The sequence below is a fragment of the Anomaloglossus baeobatrachus genome, chromosome 9 (genome assembly GCF_048569485.1).
Source record: "Anomaloglossus baeobatrachus isolate aAnoBae1 chromosome 9, aAnoBae1.hap1, whole genome shotgun sequence".
Lineage (NCBI taxonomy): Eukaryota > Metazoa > Chordata > Amphibia > Anura > Aromobatidae > Anomaloglossus > Anomaloglossus baeobatrachus.
Window position 1 is genome coordinate 42775034 of NC_134361.1, and position 21434 is coordinate 42796467.

General features: G+C 50.4%; 1 protein-coding gene across 2 annotated transcripts in view; it reads right to left on the minus strand.

The window, feature by feature from the left end:
* Positions 1-3828: 3828 nt before the first annotated feature.
* Positions 3829-21434, minus strand: part of C9H19orf47 (chromosome 9 C19orf47 homolog) — a 41774-nt gene continuing 24168 nt past the window's right edge. For both annotated transcript variants that reach the window (XM_075323651.1, XM_075323650.1), the window contains exons 4-9: positions 20165-20279; positions 18993-19068; positions 12222-12356; positions 9912-10061; positions 4714-4784; positions 3829-4634 (exon numbers count right to left, since the gene is read on the minus strand). In XM_075323651.1, the coding sequence (XP_075179766.1) occupies positions 4080-4634; positions 4714-4784; positions 9912-10061; positions 12222-12356; positions 18993-19068; positions 20165-20279 (1102 nt within the window). In that variant the 3' untranslated portion in view covers positions 3829-4079. The remainder of the gene's footprint in view (positions 4635-4713; positions 4785-9911; positions 10062-12221; positions 12357-18992; positions 19069-20164; positions 20280-21434) is intronic.

Below are 21434 nucleotides of genomic sequence, written 5' to 3' on the forward strand. Positions count from 1 at the left end.
GATAAGCGTGGGGTTTCTGGATTGCGTCTCTAAAGTCAGCGTGGTCCAGAAAAGTGCTTAAAGTACGCTTAGGGTATCTGAAATGGATTCTCTCGTGCTGCGAAGCTGACTCCTCCACAAGAGGAGCTGGTGGGGAAATATTTAACATCTTATTGATGTTAAATATAAGATCATTAACTATGGCGTCACCATCTGGTGTATCTAGATTGAGAGCGGTTCCAGGATCAGAATCCTGATCAGTTACGTCCGCCTCATCACCCATAGATTCATCTCGCTGGGATCCTGACCATTGAGATGAATGTGAAGGCCCGTCATAGCGAGCCCGCTTAGGCTGCCCGGGGCCATCGTCCGAGTCAGAGTCTTCACCCTGAGGTGTATATGCCCGCCCCGGAGCTTGGAGCTGAGGGGGACCAGGGGGCAATGATTGCACAGTGTCCGTGGCCTGAAGCACAGGCCTAGCTCGCAATGTGTCAAGAATTTGTGACATAGTGAGAGACATTCTGTCAGCAAAAGCTGCAAACTCAGTGCCTGTCACCTGGACAGCATTCACAGATGGTACACCCTGGGTCACGTCCAGCAGAGGCCCCGGCTGTGCAAGCGCCACAGGGGCCGAGCACTGCACACAATGGGGGTCCGTGGAGCCTGCCGGTAGAAAAGTCCCACATGCGGTGCAGGAAGCATATAATGTCTGTGCTTTGGCACCCTTGCGTTTTGCGGACGACATGCTGCTGGCTCTCTGAATGTGAGAGAGTCTATAGCCAAAGGGCGACCAGCGCTATGTAATACCAAGTATTTGTAGCAACAAAATACTAAGAATACTACTGGCACAAGAGGGGTGAGCCCTGAGGGCTGCTTACCGCCCGCTGAATAGCGGGTAAGAGGCTGCAGAAATCCTTGTCTGGGTCTCCCCGGCTCCCCTCTGCAGCTCAGCGTGTCAGCAGGAATGGCTGCCGGCGTCTGTGGAGAGGGGCGGTCCGTGGGAGTTCCCAAACAAAAGTGCGGGAAACAGTGTCCCCTCTGTGCCGATTGTGAGGGCTGGAGTATGTAAAAACAACTCCAGCCCTCAGCGCTGATGCACTGGCCAGCGTCCCGCCCCTCTCCTGACTGGCAGGTCTGGGGGCGGGAACGAACGGGAGCAGGCCGCAAAAGCCGGGGACTCGAGTTATCAGCGCGGCCGCCGTAAAAGCGCGGGCCGCGCTGAAGTCCCCGGCGCACCACAAGTGCCAGCCGCGCCGCAGTCCCAGCGGCCGGCATGACCGATTTCTAGATGTGGCCAGCGTCCCGCCCCTCTCCTGACTGGCAGGTCCGGGGGCGGGAACGAACGGAAGCAGGCCGCAAAAGCCGGGGACTCGAGTTATCAGCGCGGCCGCCGTAAAAGCGCGGGCCGCGCTGAAGTCCCCGGCGCACCACAAGTGCCAGCCGCGCCGCAGTCCCAGCGGCCGGCGCGACCGATTCCTGGAAGTGTGCCTGCTTCAGCTAAGCTGAATGAGGCCATGGCACAAGCGCCGTAGCGCTGATGTCCCCCGGCGCACTACAACACCCAGCATGCTGCGGTGTGAGCGCCTGCACGGGGACACAGAGTACCTTGAGGATGCAGGGCCATGTCCCTGATGTACTCCGCTCCATCCAGCATCTTGTCCAGGGGCTGTAGATGGAGCCCGGTCTCAGTGCCTGGAGACCAGTAAATCCCACTTCACCCAGAGCCCTGTAAAAAGGGATGGGGAAGGAATCAGCATGTGGGCTCCTGCCGCCGTACCCGCAATGGGTACCTCAACCTTACAAACACCTCCGACATACAGTGGGGTGAGAAGGGAGCATGCTGGGGACACTATATGTGTCCTCTTTTCTTCCATCCGACATAGTCAGCAGCTACTGCTGACTAAAAACAATGGAGCTATGCGTGCGTGTCTGACCTCCTTGCGCACAAAGCTAAAACTGAGGAATCTGTACTCCTACGGGAGGGTGTATAGCCAGAAGGGGAGGGGCCTTACACTTTTAAGTGTAGTTCTTTGTGCGGCCTCCAGAGGGCAGTAGCTATACACCCACTGTCTGGGTCTCCCAATTAGGAGCGAAAAAGAAAGCGCGGTCGGCGCAAAGCCCCCGGCGCACCACAAGTCGCAGCTGCGCCGCCGCTCCAGGAGCGGTCGGTGCAGTAGTTCCCAACACACAACGTCACTCAGCAAAGCTGCAGTGACCTAACCCCCAGCGTACAGCGCCACTGTCCCCGGCGCACTACAACGCTCAGCAAGCCCTGAGAGTGTCCGTGCCTGCCGGGGACACAGAGTACCTGAAAGTTGCAGGGCCTTGTCCCTGAACGGCACTCCCGCTCCCAATCCAGCAGGTTCTATGGGTCTGTGGATGGAGCCCGGCCCCAGGGCTTGGGGGCCGGCAAGATCCCACTTCCACAGAGCCCTCCAGGGGATGTGGAAGGAAAACAGCATGTGGGCTCCAGCCTCTGTACCAGCAATAGGTACCTCAACCTTACAAGCACCACCGCGGGTGAGAAGGGAGCATGCTGGGGGCCCTATATGGGCCCTCTTTTCTTCCATCCGATAGAGCCAGCAGCTACTGCTGACTACAAACAGTGGAGCTATGCGTGGATGTCTGACCTCCTTCGCACAAAGCAGAAAACTGGTGAGCCAGTGATCCCACTGGGGGTGTATGGCCAGAAGGGGAGGGGCCTTACACTTTTTAGTGTAATTGCTTTGTGTGGCCTCCGGAGGCAGTGCTATACACCCCAATCGTCAATCGTCTGGGTCTCCCAATAGAGCGCCGAAGAAATTGCAAAAAAAAGTGCAACTGCATGAATGTTTTTGATTTATCGTGTTCACTATATGGTAAAAACTGATGTGTTGGTGTAATGTTTCAGGTCAGTATGTGTTTGTAGACACTAAACATGTATAGGTTCACTTTTATCTAAGGGGTTAAAACAAAATTCAGAGTTTTGTCCAAAAAAGTGGAACACTTTTTGCACCATTTTCTGAGACCCATAGTGTTTATTTTTTGGGATCTATGGCTCAGTGATGGCTTTTTTTTGCGTCTCAGGCTGACGTCTTTAAAACGGTACCATTTTTGCGCAGATGCTACAATTTGATTATCTGCTATGGCATTTTGTGCAAAATTTGTGACAACCAAAAAAATGTTCTTTTGGCGTTTGGAATTTTTTGCCACTATGGCATTTACCGATCAAATTAATTGATTTCATATTTTGATAGATCAGGCGATTCTGAATCTGCTGATACTAAATATGTGTATATTAACCCTTTAATTTTCAATGGGGCGAATGATTTGAACTTTTAGGCTTTTTTTTTATTTTACCAGTCCCCATAGGGGGCTATAAGGATCAGCAGTCTGATCTCTTGTTCATCTCTCTGATCAGAGCTGCACAGCTCAGATCAGCAGAAATGCTCATCTTTTTACAGCCAGTGCTGTCAGCTGTAACAGAAAGTCATGATAGCGACAGGAGTCATCACATGACCCTGTGCTACCATGGCAACCATTGGCTATCTGTGAACGGGGCCTCCGATGGTGGCAGTTAAGTGCACATTACTCACTGACGCCATTTACATCGCGCTGTTACATTTTTTGTTAAGGGGTTAACAGGCATGGGTGAATCTTGGATCCACCTGTGCCTGGCACATGTCTGCTGTACAAATCAGCAGACATGTGCAGGATTCACCGCAGCAGCCGGCAGTGATTATACCGACATGAGCCATGATGTACCCAGAACGTCCAATGTTGGTAAGAGGTTAAAAAAAAAACCAAAAAAAAAAAACAAAAACAAAACAACAACCCCGACTCGGATGTAAAATCAAAGCAACACATTCACATGTTCTAATAAAATATTTAATTACAAAAAAGCAAAATCACTGCAGCTATTATCTCCATGTAATAAATACGGTGGCAGTGAAAATATACGTGTCCTTCAATGCAGTGTAAAACAAGTTCATGTATCCAATAAAAATAAACCCCTGAAACATTTAACGTTTAGCTACGAGATAGGTGAACTGTTAATTCCAACTGATTATCGGGTCCCAGGACATCAAACTTGTCTAGAAACCCCCGCGGTCCGCTGCGTTTCATACGGATTTCCTCCCCAGCCGCTTAAAGACACTGACGTTCCCGGTGTTGTCCATCTGCGCGCTGCTGTTGTCACTGGAGCTGGTCACGCGGGCGGTCCCTACAGTCCTCTTGATGGTGAACGATGGCTTAAATGCCACTATTGGGGTCTTACTGCTGCTGACTTTGCTGTCCTGAGCGACGACTTTCTGCTTCCCCAGACGTCGTACCAAGGCAGCGGACGGCTTTTTCCGTTTCCTTTCCTCCTCTACGTTCACCTGTGGCGGGACGGTGCCCAACCTCTGCGCCAACGTGATCTTTGTTGTGGTTAGTTTAGCGGGCGCACTGGCGGAGATTTTGGGAGCGAGTCTCTTGATGGTGGTGATGGGCAGCTTCTGCCCTGAACTGGTGGCTTTAGCCTTAATGGTAATCCCTGGGGTTAGTTTCTCTCTGGTGACGGGAGCGCTCACTTTTTTAAGAACCCCTGCGTACTGTAAGACGCTGCTGTCTTCATCGCTGTCTGCAGATTTTTCTTCCTCTCGGGCGTCCCCTAATCGACTGAACACTCCTGTAGGCTGGAAGGGGTGGAAAGGTCGGTCAACGTACGGCCATGAATCATAAAAGGCCCCCGAAACCAAAACTCCCCTCACTCACCTTTCCGCCTGTTGTTGTGTCGGCTTTACTTTCTGCCCCCAGTCTGTCAAAGACGGACGTTCTGCTTGTACCTGGGCGAAATAAAAAGTAGAAGTCAAAAAATGAGAATGGCGCCCGACTGCTCCAAATCTCCTCCTTGGCCTCACAATTACAACAGCTTCAAGGACGGGGAACAACCGAACACTGCTGGGGTATCGGGACAACTAACCACAGAAGGAACCAGGTGGAAACTTCTAGCATCAGTTTTGGGAAATAGACCCCTTATGAAATGACCTCACCTTAAAAGAGGATGACCACTACTTAGACAACTCCTACTTATTCCCCTTGTTCGCCCCATAAAAATAAATAAGTCTATACTCATCTCTGGTGTGGCCACTGATGTCTGAAGCTTCGGTCCTGGGGCCTATGTAACAGTTATGACACACGAGCCCTGAGGCCAAGCTGTGTCGACTTCCTTCTCTCCACCTTCGGACATTTAAGCAGGAAGTCAGCGCTGCACTCACATCCTTCCCAAATGTCCAAAGGCGAGTAGGTAGATGCTTACTGTTATTACGTGAGTCCCGAGGCCAATCAGTGTCTGCTTCCTTCTCCCGCCTTCGGACAATTGAGCAGAAAGTCAGCGCTGCGCTCACATCCTTCCCAAATGTCTGAAGGCAAGTAGACAGGCGGCGGGCGCTGATTGCTATGACACGCGAGCCCAGCGACCAATGTACCGTGGGCCTTGGGGACACGATTTCAGACTTTGTTAGAACCGCGGCCACACCGGAGGTGAGCACAGGCTTATTTATTTTTATAGGGAAAAAGAAGGGGATTAAGTGCGAGTTGTCCAAGGTTGTGGACATCCCCTTTAAATATGTTTGGGATAGAGGTAAAAACGTTCTAGGTCTTGGAGTGTATATGGAATATACTACCCTATGGCATAACCCAAACTATCTGAAATTAACAAATCAGAAAGTTTTAATACATGGAACGACAAAAGTGATTTACTTACTAACTGATGGATCATTTAAAGGTTTTAAGCAAATTTGGAGTTCAATCTTCTATATTAATTGTTTTACCAATACTTTATTAATTATTATTATAATAATTGTATTCATTTATATAGCGCTATTAATTCCGCAGTGCTTTACATACATTGGCATATACTGTCCCCATAGGGACTCTAGATTATGAGCCCCAATCAGTATGTCTCTGGAGTGTGGGAGGAAACCAGAGAACCCGGGAGAAACCCACGCAAACACAGGGAGAACATACAAACTCCTTGCAGATGGTGTCCTCGGTGGGATTTGAACCCAGGACCCCAGCGCTGCAAGACTGCAGTGCTAACCACTGAGCCACCATACAGTGCTAACCACTAAGCCACCGTGCAGGGCTAACCACTGAGCCACCGTGCCGCCCCACTTTGTCGCGCATATAATGCACAACTTAAAGTTAACACTATTAAGCCCTTCAGCCCCCGGGCACTTTCCGTTTTTGTTTTTTGCTCCCCTTCTTCCGAGAGCCGTAACTTTTTTATTTTTCTGTCAATCTTGCCATATGAGGGCTTGTTTTCTGCGGGACGAGTTGTACTTTTAAATGAAACCATACGTTTTACCATATAGTGTACTGGAAAACGGCAAAAAAATTCCAAGTGCGGAAAAATTGCAAAAAAAAAAAAAAAGTGTGATGGCACAATAGTTTTTGGGATTTTATTCACCGTGTTCACTATATGGTAAAACTGATGTATCTATGTGATGCCTCATATCAGTGCGAGTTTGTAGACACCAAACATGAATACGTTTACTTGTATTTAAGGGGTTAAAAAAAATTCACAAGCTTGTCCAAAAAAGTGGCGCACGTTTTGCGCCATTTTCCAAAACCCGTAGCGTTTTCATTTTTCTGGATCTATGGTTCAGTGACGGCTTATTTTTTGCGTCTCAACCTGATGTTTCTAAATGGTACCATTTTTGCGCAGATGCTACGTTTTGATCGCCTGTTATTGCATTTTGCGCAAAATTTGCAGCGACCAAAAAACGAAATGTTGGCGTTTGGAATTTTTTGCCGCTACGCCGTTTACTGATCAGATTAATTGATTTTATATTTTGATAGATCGGGCATTTCTGAACGCGGTGATACCAAATATGTGTATATTTTTTTAACCCTTTAATTTTCAATGGGGTGAAAGGGGGGTGATTTGAACTTTTGAGGTTTTTTTTAATTTTTTTAAAACTTTTTTTTTTATTTATTTTACTAGTCCCCCTAGGGGGCTATAGCGATCAGCAATCCGATCGCTCTGCACTATCTGCTGATCACAGCTACAGAGCTGAGAACTGCAGATTTGGTGCTTTACTTTCAATGCCGGCTGTATTCCGGCATTGAGAGGAAGTGACTCAAGTTAGCTACAGGCGTCATCACATGACCCTGTGCTACCATGGCAACCACCGAAAGTCACGTGATCATGTCACGTGACTTCCGATGGGGGCGGGGAAAGTGACTGTCATGGCGGCGTGCATATACATCTCGCTGCCAAATTTTGGCAGCGAGATGTACAGGGTTAATGGCCGCGAGTGGAAGCGATTCCACCTGCGACTAGCAGGCACACATGTCAGCTGTTGAAAACAGCTGACATGTGCGCGGATCGCCGCCGCCTGCCCATGGCAGGGGACAGGGATTAACTGCACACGATCCTTGACGTACCCAGTACGTCATGGGTCGTTAAGGGGTTAACAAACATTATATAGTGGGTTCAATTGCCAGAGGGATAGATACAAGTGGACTAATATCCTCCATATATAATGACTACCTTTATATCACGATAAATATCCCCTAAATGTCACAGTAAAATGGGAAGGGGATGTGGGTCCTTTATCCATGGAACAGTGGAATGAGAAACTAGACCGTCAATACTATCCCTGCCCGAGAGGCAGAGGTTGTCCCACACCCTTCTTCTCCATAGAGTATATAAAACGTAGAGTATCCGGTTTAAAATCGGAAAACGGATTACAGACTCATGACCAAGATGTGGACTTAGTGGGTCTAACATAATATGGGAGTGCGTGGATATAGGGAGATACTGGAATGGAGTGGTCTTCTTTTGTAGAACTTGTTTTTGGGATACACTTAGGCCCAAGGGGGGCGCATACTTTTTTTTTTTTTTAACTTTTTTTTGGGAGATAGAATAAAAGTCCACACTATAATAGCTGCTCCCAGCTAGAAACCTTTTTGGTGCTAAACCATGCCGCCCTGAAAATAGAAGAACTGAAAGCTAAATAAATAAAACTAGCGTATTTTTCAGATTATACAACGCACTTTTCCTCCCAAAAACTTAGGAGGAAAACAAGGGGTGTGTCTTAAAATCCAAATATAGTTTACCGTGGGGTACTGGAGAAGCGGGTCACAAGAGGCCGGGGGAATGCTGTGCTCTGTGCGGCCAGCGAGGCACTGGGCGGCCGGCGAGGCTCTGGGCGGGCGGCGGCCGGCGAGGCTCTGGGCGGGCGGCGGCCGGCGAGGCTCTGGGCGGGCGGCGGCCGGCGAGGCTCTGGGCGGGCGGCGGCCGGCGAGGCTCTGGGCGGGCGGCGGCCGGCGAGGCTCTGGGCGGGCGGCGGCCGGCGAGGCTCTGGGCGGGCGGCGGCCGGCGAGGCTCTGGGCGGGCGGCGGCCAGCGAGGCTCTGGGCGGGCGGCGGCCAGCGAGGCTCTGGGCGGGCGGCGGCCAGCGAGGCTCTGGGCGGGCGGCGGCCGGCGAGGCTCTGGGCGGGCGGCGGCCGGCGAGGCTCTGGGCGGCCAGCGAGGATCTGGGCGGCGGGCGGCCAGCGAGGATCTGGGCGGCGGGCGGCCAGCGAGGATCTGGGCGGCGGGCGGCCAGCGAGGATCTGGGCGGCGGGCGGCCAGCGAGGATCTGGGCGGCGGGCGGCCAGCGAGGATCTGGGCGGCGGGCGGCCAGCGAGGCTCTGGGCGGCGGGCGGCCAGCGAGGCTCTGGGCGGCGGGCGGCCAGCGAGGCTCTGGGCGGCGGGCGGCCAGCGAGGCTCTGGGCGGCGGGCGGCCAGCGAGGCTCTGGGCGGCGGGCGGCCAGCGAGGCTCTGGGCGGCGGGCGGCCAGCGAGGCTCTGGGCGGCGGGCGGCCAGCGAGGCTCTGGGCGGCGGGCGGCCAGCGAGGCTCTGGGCGGCCAGCGAGGCTCTGGGCGGCGGGCGGCCAGCGAGGCTCTGGGCGGCGGGCGGCCAGCGAGGCTCTGGGCGGCGGGCGGCCAGCGAGGCTCTGGGCGGGCGGTGCTGTTGTGTGCTGCAGCTCGCTGCGGACAGAGGCACTGGCCGTTCTGAAAAACTCAGTGGTAAGTTCTTCAAATGGCACCTAGAGTCAGCGCATGTGCAGATGGAGCTCTTGGCTCAAGCTCTCACCTGCGCAAGCACCATCTTCAGCCGCCATTTCTTTGAAGCCCGCACTGAAACCTTCAGAATGGCCAGTGCCTCTCTGCCCGTAGCGAGTTCCATCATACAGCAGCAATGGCTGCCGCAGCACAGCTCCGCAGTGAGCATCTGGGTCCCCATCTGCACTGCCTGCAGCATCGACCTGCTGCACCACCGCTGCTGAATCCTGCGACCCCCGCTCCACCACGGCTGCTGGCTGCCCTCCCACCAGTAACACACCACCGGATTATTAAATGGACCCCAGATTTTTTTTTACCTTTTTTAGCTCTAAATTTGGGGTGCGTCTTATAAAACGAAAAATACGGTACCTGCTTAGAAAGAGGAACGTACATTAAAACGAATGCATAACATTTAATAAATATTTGGGTACATTGCTTGACCGCTCCTGCTACAGCCTGTTTGGACCTGCTTAGAATCGCCGTACTGGAACGTTTGCATATCTCAGGAATATAAATACATTTATCATGCAGACGCATCAGCATGGGTTACACAAAATATTTATGACTTTGGGAGCAATATTGTCTGTATAACCTCATTAATGAGATATGTAGTTACTTTATACCTGGGTATCTCATCGCTACTAATGATTACAGTCGAATTTTAGACGTTGGCTTATGGAAATTGTTTTCATGAAATTTAGTAATGTAGCAGAGTTTGTGTGTGTTAACTTTTCACAATAAAACATGATCTGATAAAAAAAAAAAAATAAGAAAAAGGGAAGTAGAAATCATACATTAAGTCCTATTAATCACATTACTGTATCACCAAGTACTGGTCCATGAGTATATTTCACCCACTTTTTGCAGCTTGTTCCTCCAGGATCTTCTTAGTCCGTGCTGTGGTCCCTTTGGGCATGTTAATAATATACTTCCCTTCCATCTCTGCGGTCACTCTGCGACTTTTCACTGGAACCTCATCACTAGCGTCCTCTGCTGGTGAAGACAAGGCTGGAACAAGACAGAGGCCGTGAGCCTCAAGTTATTCTGGTTCGAGTGTGGTTTTAGCTAGTGATGAGTGAGCACTACCATGCTCGGGTGCTCAGTACTCGTAACTAGTGATGAGCGGGCACTACCATGCTCGGGTGCTCAGTACTCGTAACTAGTGATGAGCGGGCACTACCATGCTCGGGTGCTCAGTACTCGTAACTAGTGATGAGCGGGCACTACCATGCTCGGGTGCTCAGTACTCGTAACTAGTGATGAGCGGGCACTACCATGCTCGGGTGCTCAGTACTCGTAACTAGTGATGAGCGGGCACTACCATGCTCAGGTGCTCAGTACTCGTAACTAGTGATGAGCGGGCACTACCATGCTCAGGTGCTCAGTACTCGTAACTAGTGATGAGCGGGTACTACCATGCTCAGGTGCTCAGTACTGGTAACTAGTGATGAGCGGGCACTACCATGCTCGGGTGATCAGTACTCGTAACTACTGATGAGCGGGCACTACCATGCTCGGGTGCTCAGTACTCGTAACCAGCAGCTGGACACTTGGACTGGCTGGACTCGTATACTGAGTATAATGGAAGTCAGTGGGGAACTCTAGTATTTTCTGGAAGAGTCCCCCATTGACTTCTATTATACTTGGTACTCGAGTCACACCCGTCTGAGTGTCCGCCCTGTTTGTTTCAAGTACTGAGCATGGTAGTGCCCGCTCACCACTAGTTACGAGTACCGAGCACCCGAGCATGGTAGTGCCCGCTCATCACTAGTTACGAGTACCGAGCACCAGAGTATGGTAGTGCTCGCTCATCACTAGTTACCAGTACCAAGCACGTGAGCATAGTAGTGCCTGCTCATCACTAATTTCGAGTACTGAGCACCCGAGCATAGTAGTGCCTGCTTATCACTAGTTACGAGTACTGAGCACTCGAGCATGGTAGTGCCCATTCATCACTAGTTACGATTACAGAGCACCCGAGCATGGTAGTGCCCGCTCATAACTAGTTACGAGTACCGAGCATGGTAGTGCCCGCTCATCACTAGTTACGAGTACTGAGCACCCGAGTATGGTAGTGCCCGCTCATCACTAGTTACGAGTACTGAGCACCCGAGCATGGTAGTGCCCCCGCTCATCACTAGTTACGAGTACTAAGCACCCGAGCATGGTAGTGCTCGCTCATCACTAGTTACGAGTACTGAGCACTCGAGCATGGTAGTGCCCGCTCATCACTAGGTACGATTACTGAGCACCTGAGCATGGTAGTGCTCGCTCATCACTAGTTATGAGTACTGAGCACCTGAGCATGGTAGTGCTCGCTCATCACTAGTTACGAGTACTGAGCACCCGAGCATGGTAGTGCCCGCTCATCACTAGTTACGAGTACTGAGCACTTGAGCATGGTAGTGCCCGCTCATCACTAGGTACAATTACTGAGCACCCGAGCATGGTAGTGCCCGCTCACCACTAGTTACGAGTACTGAGCACCCGAGCATGGTAGTGCCCGCTCATCACTAGTTACGAGTACTGAGCACTTGAGCATGGTAGTGCCCGCTCATCACTAGGTACAATTACTGAGCACCCGAGCATGGTAGTGCCCGCTCATCACTAGGTACGATTACTGAGCACCCGAGCATGGTAGTGCCCGCTCATCACTAGGTACAATTACTGAGCACCCAAGCATGGTAGTGCCCGCTCATCACTAGGTACGATTACTGAGCACCCGAGCATGGTAGTGCCCGCTCATCACTAGTTACAAGTTTCTAAACCAGTCTTTAGTAGCGAAAAGCAAAAAACATTCAATTTCTCCGATTGCTGACCTCTTCATTTTTGGGCTACTCCTTAAATCGGATGACAGGAAATAAGAAAGGTCAGCATCTTATACTTGTAAAATGGACAGCCGAAAAATTAGTTGAAAAACTATGTGCCATTCTTAGTACAGCTGTGCAAAGCCTCATTGTCTGCATTGTGGAGGTATCAGTGGTTGGACAGATATTGGATCAGAATGTTATCCCCAATCCAATATATAGGGAAAAACACAAACATTGTACAAATACTTTAAGTATTTTCTTGCAGACAAAAAGAGCAGATAAAGGCAAATTGTTCATGAAAAAAAAAAATAGCATTCTAAACAGAAAGAAGCAGAAAATCCAAACATTTCAGGCCTACCTGCTAGAGATTTCTTCAGAGCCACTTTATTGGACACGGTCACAGAGATATGGGATGTACCGGTCTCTGGCCTGCGGACAGGGGTGGACGGGGGAGAATCCCGGCTGAGGCTGTTGGCAATCATCCTTGTGGCAGCTGAAAAGAAGGATTTTTTTTTTACATTTTAGGTGGTGTGTGTGTGTGTGTGTGTGTGTGTGTGTGTGTGTGTGTGTGTGTGTGTGTGTGTGTGTGTATCAATCAGGATATGAAAACTGTTCTGGTCAGTGAAAGTTTGACAAACTCAAAACCTAAATTATCCCAGATCATAGATGTAGGCATCTTCATGCAATTTTGCAAAAAACAAATACCAGAATTCATGTTTGACATTTTCTTTAAGGGGTGCAGTTGAAAAGAAGGGAATTTTGTTTACTTACCGTAAATTCCTTTTCTTCTAGCTCCAATTGGGAGACCCAGACAGTGGGTGTATAGCTACTGCCTCTGGAGGCCGCACAAAGAACTACACTTAAAAGTGTAAGGCCCCTCCCCTTCTGGCTATACACCCTCCCGTAGGAGTACGGATTCCTCAGTTTTAGTACCAAAGCAAGAAGGAGGAAAGCCAATAACAGTTTCAAAAACAAATTCAATCCGATAACAAGATCGGAGAACTTAAGAAACAACATGAACAACATGTGCACCCGAAAAACGAAACCCTAAGAACAAATAGGGCGGGTGCTGGGTCTCCCAATTGGAGCTAGAAGAAAAGGAATTTACGGTAAGTAAACAAAATTCCCTTCTTCTTTTTCGCTCCTAATTGGGAGACCCAGACAGTGGGACGTCCAAAAGCAGTCCCTGGGTGGGTAAAAAGATACCACATGAACGGGCTGTCAGACAGCCTCTTCCTACAGGTGGGCCACCGCCGCCTGAAGGACCTGTCTACCTAGGCTGGCATCTGCCGAAGCGTAGGTATGCACTTGATAGTGTTTGGTAAACGTGTGCAGACTCGACCAGGTAGCCGCCTGGCACACTTGCTGAGCCGTAGCCTGATGCCGCAATGCCCAGGACGCACCCACGGCTCTGGTAGAATGGGCCTTCAGTCCAGATGGAATCGGAAGCCCAGCAGAACGGTATGTGTGAAGAATTGGTTCCTTGATCCACCGCGCCAGGGTGGATTTGGAAGCTTGCGATCCCTTATGCTGACCAGCGACTAGGACAAAGAGCGCATCAGAACGGCGTAGAGACGCCGTGCGAGAAATGTAAATCCTGAGTGCTCTCACCAGGTCCAACAGATGTAAACCCTTTTCAAATTGGTGAACTGGATGCGGACACAAAGATGGCAAAGTGATATCCTGATTGAGATGAAATGAAGAAACCACCTTGGGAGAAAACTCTGGAATTGGACGCAGTACTACCTTGTCTTGGTGAAACACCAGGAAGGGAGATTTGCAAGATAACGCCGCTAGCTCGGACACTCTTCGAAGAGACGTGACCGCCACAAGAAAAACTACCTTTTGTGAAAGCCGAGAAAGGGGAACCTCTTTCAAAGGCTCGAAAGGCGGCTTCTGGAGAGCAATGAGAACCTTGTTCAGATCCCAGGGTTCCAATGGCCGTCTGTAAGGAGGAACGATATGACAAACTCCTTGGAGAAACGTGCGTACTTTAGAAAGCCGTGCCAAGCGCTTCTGAAAGAATACGGATAGCGCGGAGACTTGACCCTTAAGAGAGCTAAGCGACAAACCTTTCTCCAACCCAGACTGCAGGAAGGAAAGAAAAATTGGCAATGCAAATGGCCAGGGAGAAAACCCTTGAGCCAAGCACCACGCTAAGAATATCTTCCACGTCCTGTGATAGATCTTAGCTGAGGATGGTTTTCTAGCCTGTCTCATTGTGGCAACAACTTCATGAGATAAACCTGAGGCCGCTAGGATCCAGGACTCAATGGCCACACAGTCAGGTTCAGGGCCGCAGAATTCAGATGGAAAAACGGCCCTTGAGACAGCAAATCTGGACGGTCTGGTAGTGTCCACGGTTGGCCTCCCGTGAGATGCCACAGATCCGGGTACCACGACCTTCTTGGCCAATCTGGAGCGACGAGTATGGCTCGATGGCAGTCCGACTTGATTTTCCGGAGAACCCTGGGTAACAATGCTAGAGGTGGGAACACATAGGGGAGTCGGAATTGCGACCAATCCTGAACCAAGGCGTCTGCCGCCAGTGCTCGGTGATCGTGAGACCGTGCCATGAAAACTGGGACCTTGTTGTTGTGCCGTGACGCCATCAGATCGACGTCCGGCGTCCCCCAGCGGCAACAGATCTGCTGAAACACGTCCGGGTGAAGGGACCATTCTCCTGCGTCCATGCCCTGGCGACTGAGAAAGTCTGCTTCCCAGTTTTCCACGCCTGGGATGTGAACTGCGGATATGGTGGACGCTCTGCTTTCCACCCACGTCAAAATCCGCTGGACTTCTTGAAAAGCTTGGCGACTGCGTGTTCCCCCTTGGTGGTTGATGTACGCCACCGCCGTGGAATTGTCCGACTGAATCCGAATCTGCTTGCCTTCCAGCCATTGTTGGAAGGCTCGCAGGGCAAGATAGATTGCTCTGATTTCCAGAACATTGATCTGCAGGGTGGACTCTTCCTGAGTCCACGTCCCCTGAGCCCTGTGGTGGAGAAACACCGCTCCCCACCCTGATAGGCTCGCATCCGTCGTGACCACTGCCCAGGACGGGGGAAGGAACGACTTTCCCTGTGACAATGAGGTGGGGAGAAGCCACCAACGCAGAGAGTCCTTGGCAGTCTGAGAGAGGGAGACAGTCCTGTCGAGGGACGTCGATTTCCCATCCCATTGGCGTAGAATGTCCCATTGTAGAGGGCGCAGATGAAACTGCGCGAACGGGACTGCCTCCATTGCTGCTACCATCTTTCCTAGGAAATGCATGAGGCGCCTCAGTGAGTGCGACTGGCTCTGAAGGAGAGATTGCACTCCAGTCCGTAGCGAGCACTGCTTGTCCAGTGGAAGCTTCACTATCGCTGAGAGAGTATGAAACTCCATGCCAAGATAAGTCAGAGATTGGGTCGGGGTTAGATGAGACTTTGGAAAGTTGATAATCCACCCGAAACTCTGGAGAGTGTCTAGTGCCACCTTCAGACTGTGCTGGCATGCCTCTTAAGAGGGTGCCTTTATAAGCAGGTCGTCTAGCTACGGGATGACCGAGTGACCCTGCGAGTGCAGAACAGCTACTACTGCTGCCATGACTTTGGTGAAGACCCGGGGGGCTGTTGCCAGACCGAAAGGTAACGCTACGAACTGCAGGTGTTCGTCGTGTATGACGAAGCGTAGGAAACGCTGATGCTCTGGTGCAATCGGCACGTGGAGATACGCATCCTTGATATCTATTGATGCTAGAAAATCTCCTTGAGACATTGAGGCTATGACGGAGCGTAGGGATTCCATCCGGAACCTCCTGACTTTTACGTGTCTGTTGAGCAACTTTAGATCCAGGACGGGTCGATACGATCCGTCCTTTTTTGGGACCACAAACAGATTGGAGTAAAAACCGTGACCTTGTTCCTGAAGAGGGACGGAGGTCACCACTCCTTCCGCCTTTAGAGCGGCCACCGCCTGCAACAGAGCATCGGCTCGGTCTGGTGGTGGAGAAGTTCTGAAGAAACGAGTTGGCGGACGAGAACTGAACTCTATCCTGTACCCGTGAGACAGAATATCCCTCACCCAACGGTCTTTGACGCGTGACAGCCAAATGTCGCCAAAGTGGGAAAGCCTCCCACCGACCGCGGGTGTGGGAATCGGAGACTGCAAGTCAGGAAGACGCCGTCTTGGCAACGGTTCCTCCGGCTGTCCTTTTTGGGCGTGACTGAGACCTCCAAGAATCTGAGCGTCTCTGGTCTTTTTGAGTCTTTTTTGACGAGGCGAATTGGGACCTGCCCGGTCCTCGAAAGGACCGATAACCAGACTGACCCTTCCTCTGTTGGGGTTTGTTTTGTCTGTGTTGCGGTAAGGATGAGTCCTTACCCTTGGAGTGTTTGATGATTTCATCCAAACGCTCTCCAAACAATCGGTCACGAGAAAAAGGCAAATTGGTTAAGCACTTCTTGGAATGAGAATCTGCTTTCCAATGTCTCAACCACAGGGCCCTACGCAAAACAACGGAGTTGGCTGACGCCACTGCCGTGCGGCTTGTAGCGTCAAGAACAGCATTAATCGCGTACGACGCGAATGCCGCCATTTGCGAGGTCAATGGTGCTACCTGCGGGGCAAATGCACGTGTGACTGAGTCGACTTGCGCAAGCCCGGCTGAGATAGCTTGGAGTGCCCATACGGCCGCAAAAGATGGCGCTAATGACGCTCCAATCGCTTCATAGATGGATTTCAGCCAGAGCTCCATCTGCCTGTCAGTGGCATCTTTAAGTGCCGCTCCATCTTCAACTGCAACCAAGGATCTAGCTGCAAGCCTGGAAATTGGAGGATCCACTTTTGGACACTGGGTCCAACCCTTGACCACCTCAGGGGGAAAAGGATAGCGTGTATCTTTAAGCCGTTTAGAAAAACGCCTTTCAGGATAAGCGTGGGGTTTCTGGATTGCGTCTCTAAAGTCAGCGTGGTCCAGAAAAGTGCTTAATGTACGCTTAGGGTATCTGAAATGGATTCTCTCGTGCTGCGAAGCTGACTCCTCTACAAGAGGAGCTGGTGGGGAAATATTTAACATCTTATTGATGTTAAATATAAGATCATTAACTATGGCGTCACCATCTGGTGTATCTAGATTGAGAGCGGTCCCAGGATCAGAATCCTGATCAGTTACGTCCGCCTCATCACCCATAGATTCATCTCGCTGGGATCCTGACCATTGAGATGAATGTGAAGGCCCGTCATAGCGAGCCCGCTTAGGCTGCCCGGGGCCATCGTCCGAGTCAGAGTCTTCACCCTGAGGTGTATGTGCCCGTCCCGGAGCTTGGAGGTAACTCAGCTGAGGGGGACCAGGGGGCAATGATTGCACAGTGTCCGTGGCCTGAAGTACAGGCCTAGCTCGCAATGTGTCAAGAATTTGTGACATAGTGAGAGACATTCTGTCAGCAAAAGCTGCAAACTCAGTTCCTGTCACCTGGACAGCATTCACAGGTGGTACACCCTGGGTCACGTCCAGCAGAGGTCCCGACTGTGCAAGCGCCGCAGGGGCCGAGCACTGCCCACAATGGGGGTCCGTGGAGCCTGCCGGTAGAAAAGTCCCACATGCGGTGCAGGAAGCATATAATGTCTGTGCCTTGGCACCCTTGCGTTTTACGGACGACATGCTGCTGGCTCTCTGCAATGTGAGAGAGTCTATAGCCAAAGGGCGACCAGCGCTATGCAATACAAAGTATTTGTAGAAACAAAATACTAAGAATACTACTGGCACAAGAGGGGGTGAGCCCTGAGGGCTGCTTACCGCCCGCTGAATAGCGGGTAAGAGGCGCAGAATTCCTTGTCTGGGTCTCCCCGGCTCCCCTCTGCAGCTCAGCGTGTCAGCAGGAATGGCTGCCGGCGTCTGTGGAGAGGGGCGGTCCGTGGGAGTTCCTAAACAAAAGTGCGGGAAACAGTGTCCCCTCTGTGCCGATTGTGAGGGCTGGAGTATGTAAAAACGACTCCAGCCCTCGGCGCTGATGCACTGACCAGCGTCCCGCCCCTCTCCTGACTGGCAGGTCTGGGGGCGGGAACGAACGGAAGCAGGCCGCAAAAGCCGGGGACTCGAGTTATCAGCGCGGCCGCCGTAAAAGCGCGGCCCGCGCTGAAGTCCCCGGCGCACCACAAGTGCCAGCCGCGCCGCAGTCCCAGCGGCCGGCGCGACCGATTCCCAGAAGTGTGCCTGCTTCAGCGAAGCTGAATGAGGCCATGGCACAAGCGCCGCAGCGCTGATGTCCCCGGCGCACTACAACACCCAGCATGCTGCGGTGTGAGCGCCAAATGCACGGGGACACAGAGTACCTTGAGGAAGCAGGGCCATGTCCCTGATGTACTCCGCTCCATCCAGCATCTTCTCCAGGGGCTGTAGATGGAGCACGGTCTCAGTGCCTGGAGACCAGTAAATCCCACTTCACACAGAGCCCTGTAAAAAGGGATGGGGAAGGAATCAGCATGTGGGCTCCTGCCGCCGTACCCGCAATGGGTACCTCAACCTTACAAACACCTCCGACATACAGTGGGGTGAGAAGGGAGCATGCTGGGAGCCCTGTATGGGCCCTCTTTTCTTCCATCCGACATAGTCAGCAGCTGCTGCTGACTAAAAACAATGGAGCTATGCGTGCGTGTCTGACCTCCTGCGCACAAAGCTAAAACTGAGGAATCCGTACTCCTACGGGAGGGTGTATAGCCAGAAGGGGAGGGGCCTTACACTTTTAAGTGTAGTTCTTTGTGCGGCCTCCAGAGGCAGTAGCTATACACCCACTGTCTGGGTCTCCCAATTAGGAGCGAAAAAGAAAAGTCGTTCGAGCCAGACAAGAAATCTGCAATCTATTGATAGACGCTGAAACCCGGCCCCCGATTATGGCAATGGTTGATTGGCAATTTGTGTAACTCAGGACATTGTCATCCAGGACAGCAACGTTTATGGACCAACCATGGCGGACAGGTCATTCCAAAAACAGATTATTTTTTTAATAGAAAAATAAAAAAAAAAAATAAATAAATAAAATAAAATAAAAAAATAAATATAAAAAAGTAAAATAGATTTACCTAAAACACAAAAAAACTCTGACATTTTCGGATGACCTTGCTATTTGCGTGGATTTCTCAGTACTTACGGCTGTTGGCGTTCCTCCGCAGCTCCGTCTGCATGCTCGTCCCGCTGGGCAACTCTGTCAAAGCTTTACATATATCCTAACAAGAGACAAAATGATGGCAATGCAATCTGGCCGCATTGTTTCACATGCATAGATCTAGTCAATGGCTGCTCGCTCTCGTCAGTCCCACTTGCTGGCTGCCTGGGAGTAAAGGGTGCTTTACACGCTGCAACATCGCTAGCGATCTCATTAGCGATGTGACACACCAGATCGCACATGTGACCGGCGCTTCAAAAAAACAACCTGTGTGCGATCTCAACAGATTGTATCTGCGATCTGGCGTGTCACATCGTTAGCGATGTCGCAGCGTGTAAAGCAGCCTTAACTCTAGACTCTGCTCTCTCCTTCAAGCCACACATACAAGCCCTCTTCACCTCATGCAAACTCCAACTCAAAAATATCTCCCGGATTCATACATTCCATGACCAAAAATCTCCAAAAACACTAGTGCATGCCCTCATCATCTCCCTCCTCGACTACTGCAACCTCCTGCTCTGTGTCCTCCCTTTCAACACTAACTGCCCTCCAATCTATCCTAAATTCTGCTACCCGACAAATACATTTTTTTCCTTTTACTAAACAGACATGTCAGGAAGCAGGACGAGTCTTCTTTAATTTTTTGAATATGTTGTAATGTTTACTTGCGATGATAGAAACATTGAGACGTATCTTTGGGATGGTGTAGGCAATTGGATACAAAACTGTGAAAAAAACCTCTTAACAGGTCACAACGAAACCATCCAAGGCCCTGTGCGCACACTGCGTTTTTCGACGCAGATTTGCTGCCATTTTTGCAGCAGAATTGGTGCAGTTTTTGTTTATAACCTTCCTTCGGTCCTTCCCCAGCAAAATCTATGAGAAAACCAAAACGCTGTACGCACGTTGCGTCTTTTTTCCTTACAGGTTTTGCTGCAGAATTTCTGCAGCAAATAGAAGCAGCATGTAACTTATTTTCTGCCTTTTTCCCTGTGTTTTGCCATTAACAATGTTAAAAAAACCACAGGGGCAAAAACGCACCAAACCGCCGGAAAAACACAAGCGTTTTTGGTGCAGTGTTTCCGCAGGGAGGTGCGGTTTTCTGCCAGAGGGTGCGTTCTTCACTGGAAGAGTTTTCAGTATGCGAGTTTTCTTACCTGTCTGTGAACGACTTTGGCATGTTTCAGGATGGCGATGACATCCCCCACTGCCGTTATGCCCAGTTCATTAATAATTTCTTTATTGAGATCCATCAGCATGGACTTATGGATCCTGACAGAAAAAATAAATAAATAAAAAAAAAGGGAAGAACAGCTGAGTGTCAAAATTATGTCACTACATTAAAATTCTACTATCGCACAAAAATGGTGTATTAAACAAAACAAAAAAAAAAACATACAACAAAATACTTCTTTAGAGCCCCAGCTATCCTCTGCCAACATGCCCAGGTCTCCATACGTCATTTTATTTTTTTTAGCTAGGCAGGCATTATGTCCACTTGAGTCAGATGACATATTGGCCCTAGTAGGGTCATGAGCAAAGTAAGAAGGGAACCATAGAAAATCCAAGGCATTGTAAGGGGTTCCGAATTTTTGAACACACACACACACACACACACACACACACACACACACACACACACACCTCGCAAAAATTAAGAGACTACTGCACAGTTTTAACGAAAATCAGCTTCTCTACATGTTTGTAGTCATTCCATTCCAATCTTATTTTATGAGGAAAAGTGTAAAAAACACTGCTGTGGTCTCCACAATCCTCCTGCAATAGGACAAGCTGGAGGCAAAACAAGCGCTAGTAATATCCCAAAAGTAATAGGAATAGAAAGAAGGGAATTTTGTTTACTTACCGTAAATTCCTTTTCTTCTAGCTCCAATTGGGAGACCCAGACAATTGGGTGTATAGGCTATGCCTCCGGAGGCCGCACAAAGTATTACACTAAAAGTGTAAAGCCCCTCCCCTTCTGCCTATACACCCCCCGTGCTCCCACGGGCTCCTCAGTTTTGGTGCAAAAGCAAGAAGGAGGAAAGAAATTATAAACTGGTTTAAAGTAAATTCAATCCGAAGGAATATCGGAGAACTGAAACCATTCAACATGAACAACATGTGTACACAAAAAAAAAACAGGGGCGGGTGCTGGGTCTCCCAATTGGAGCTAGAAGAAAAGGAATTTACGGTAAGTAAACAAAATTCCCTTCTTCTTTGTCGCTCCATTGGGAGACCCAGACAATTGGGACGTCCAAAAGCAGTCCCTGCGTGGGTAAATAATACCTCATAATAGAGCCGTAACGGCTCCGTCCTACAGGTGGGCAACCGCCGCCTGAAGGACTCGCCTACCTAGGCTGGCATCTGCCGAAGCATAGGTATGCACCTGATAGTGTTTCGTGAAAGTGTGCAGGCTCGACCAGGTAG